The 2,193-nt window shown below is 39.7% G+C and overlaps 1 protein-coding gene across 1 annotated transcript; it reads right to left on the bottom strand.

Moving 5' to 3' along the window:
• Positions 1-336: 336 nt before the first annotated feature.
• LOC112403622 (olfactory receptor 13H1-like) lies at positions 337-1,119 on the bottom strand. Its single transcript, XM_024751199.1, has one exon. It carries the CDS (start codon positions 1,117-1,119, stop codon positions 337-339), a length of 783 nt encoding a protein of 260 aa, XP_024606967.1.
• Between the last annotated feature and the right edge of the window lie 1,074 nt (positions 1,120-2,193).

Here is a 2,193-nt window from a genome sequence, read left to right as displayed (position 1 = left end):
AGAGAATCTAGAATATTGAAATGTTTCTCATTTATTAAAACAAAATCAAGCTACTCAGGATTCAAATGTGCTAATTATTATTTTGTTTTATAAGCTCTCCCACAAGATTGTCCTGTATAATTTATTACCTAAATGGATGACATTGTAAATGTTTAATGTTTTTCTCAGTGAGAGTAAGTTCTTTATCACACACCTGTTGGAAATAGAAAAAAACACATTTGAAAATAATTACGTTACTAAAATATTGTTTAGTATTTGGACCTTGTTATTTTTACAAGTCAGTGTCAAGCTGTTGGTTAGATGAGCCTCTGTGGGCTATTCATGCCCTTTTTAGGACTATTTCTTCTTAATTATTTTTCTTAGGGCATCTTTCACATCCTTGTTCCTCAAGGTATAAATGAGAGGGTTCAACACAGGGCTTACAGCACTGTAAAATGTAGAGGTGACTTTGCCCTGGTCCCGGTACTTCCTTGACTGAGGTTTCAGGTACATGCAGGTGGCTGTCCCATAAAATATGGTGACCACAGTCAGATGGGATCCACAGGTGGAGAAAGTTATGAGCCTGGCCTCTGCAGAGCGGATCCTCAGCACAACAACCACAATGCGAGTATAGGAGATGAGGATGAAGGTGAAGTGCAGTGGCAGTGTCAGTATACCGATGACCAGACCCAGAATAAGTCTGACTAGGGTGTCTGACCAGATGAGCTTCAACAGGGCCTGTGCCTCACAGGTAAAATGGTTGATGATATTGTGTCCACAAAAACTGGCAAGAATTGCAGTGATTGGTATTACTGCTAAAAGGAAGGCACTAGCCCAGGTCACCACAGCCAACTGTATGCAGACCTGGTCATTCATAATGATGGTGTGGCACAGGGGATTGGATATTGCAATAAATCTATCATAAGCCATGACATCAAGGATGAGGCACTCTGTCATCCCCAGAAAAAGAGCAGTGGTCATCTGAGCATAACAGCTAGTATAGGAAATGGTGGGGTAGTCTCTTAAACCACTGAACAATAAAAAAGGCACTGAATTGCTAGAGTAGCAGATATCAAGGAAGGGCAAGTTGCTTAAGAAAAAATACATAGGGGTGTGAAGCTGCTTATCTACTCTAACCATAACAATGATGAGACTGTTACCCACCAATGTAATCAGGTAGACTGCTACCCTGGACTTTTGGATGATTGGACAAACCCACCAGGATGAACTCTGTCACTTCGCTGGCATTATCTGTAATTAGAATATCTGTTGTGTTCTATCTGCTGAGGAAGAAGAAATTGGAATCATTTTAATTTGGGAAACATTTATTGAGTGTTTGCTGTATCCTCAGTAGTATATCAGGTGCTATCAGGAGGAGATGTCTATGAAACAAGTGATGCTGTTTGTAAGTTTATGTTCTATTTTGGAAGATGAAGCATTCATACACAGCACAAGATTAATTTGCAAAGTAGCACAATCCATTGTGAGTCTTAATCCCTTCATCTATAAAATGAGGGAGGTTGGACTCCACCTGAAGCATGCTTTGAACACTCCCCCTAAAAGAAAATGTGCTAATTTACTGCTTAAATGTAATCAGATCCCTGAATCACAGAATTACTAATTGTTCTTTCCTGCTATGGATATTAGCCAGAGGTTTATCTTTAGCTTGTTCATATCCTTGGCATAAAATGTGTGCCCAGTTCACTCTCATTTCTTCCTTAACCTGCACATCCAATCAATCACTAAGTACTATTGGCTTGTCCTCCTAAATATATTTCAAATCTACCTAGAAATCTCCATATCCACAGCCAACACTTATCTAGTAAGAGCCACCATTGTCTCACATCTGGACTAACACGAGAGCTACTTAATAGGTCTCCCTACTTCCATTCTTGCCTCTCTATAGTCTATTCTACACATAGCAGCCTTTTACAAACATTCCCATGCTTAAAACCACTCTAGGGCTTCTAATTACAATTGGAATGCAATCTAACCTGTTTACCATGACCCACAAGAGTCTAAATGACCTGACCCTAACCTTATCTTGCATAGTCTCTTCTCATGCTGACCTTGTTTCAGCAATATTATCTTTATGAAGCACTCTAAGATTGTTCCTACCTCAGGATTTTGCACATTGTGTTCTTGCTGGGGGAAATGTTCTTCCTACCGTTTTTGCTTGGTGAACTCCTAGTCATTCTTAATACCTCAGCCTAA

This window comes from Neophocaena asiaeorientalis, unplaced genomic scaffold, assembly GCF_003031525.2.
Source record: "Neophocaena asiaeorientalis asiaeorientalis breed wild unplaced genomic scaffold, Neophocaena_asiaeorientalis_V1.1 scaffold13, whole genome shotgun sequence".
Taxonomy (NCBI): domain Eukaryota; kingdom Metazoa; phylum Chordata; class Mammalia; order Artiodactyla; family Phocoenidae; genus Neophocaena; species Neophocaena asiaeorientalis.
This window is presented reverse-complemented; position numbering and strand designations above follow the sequence as displayed.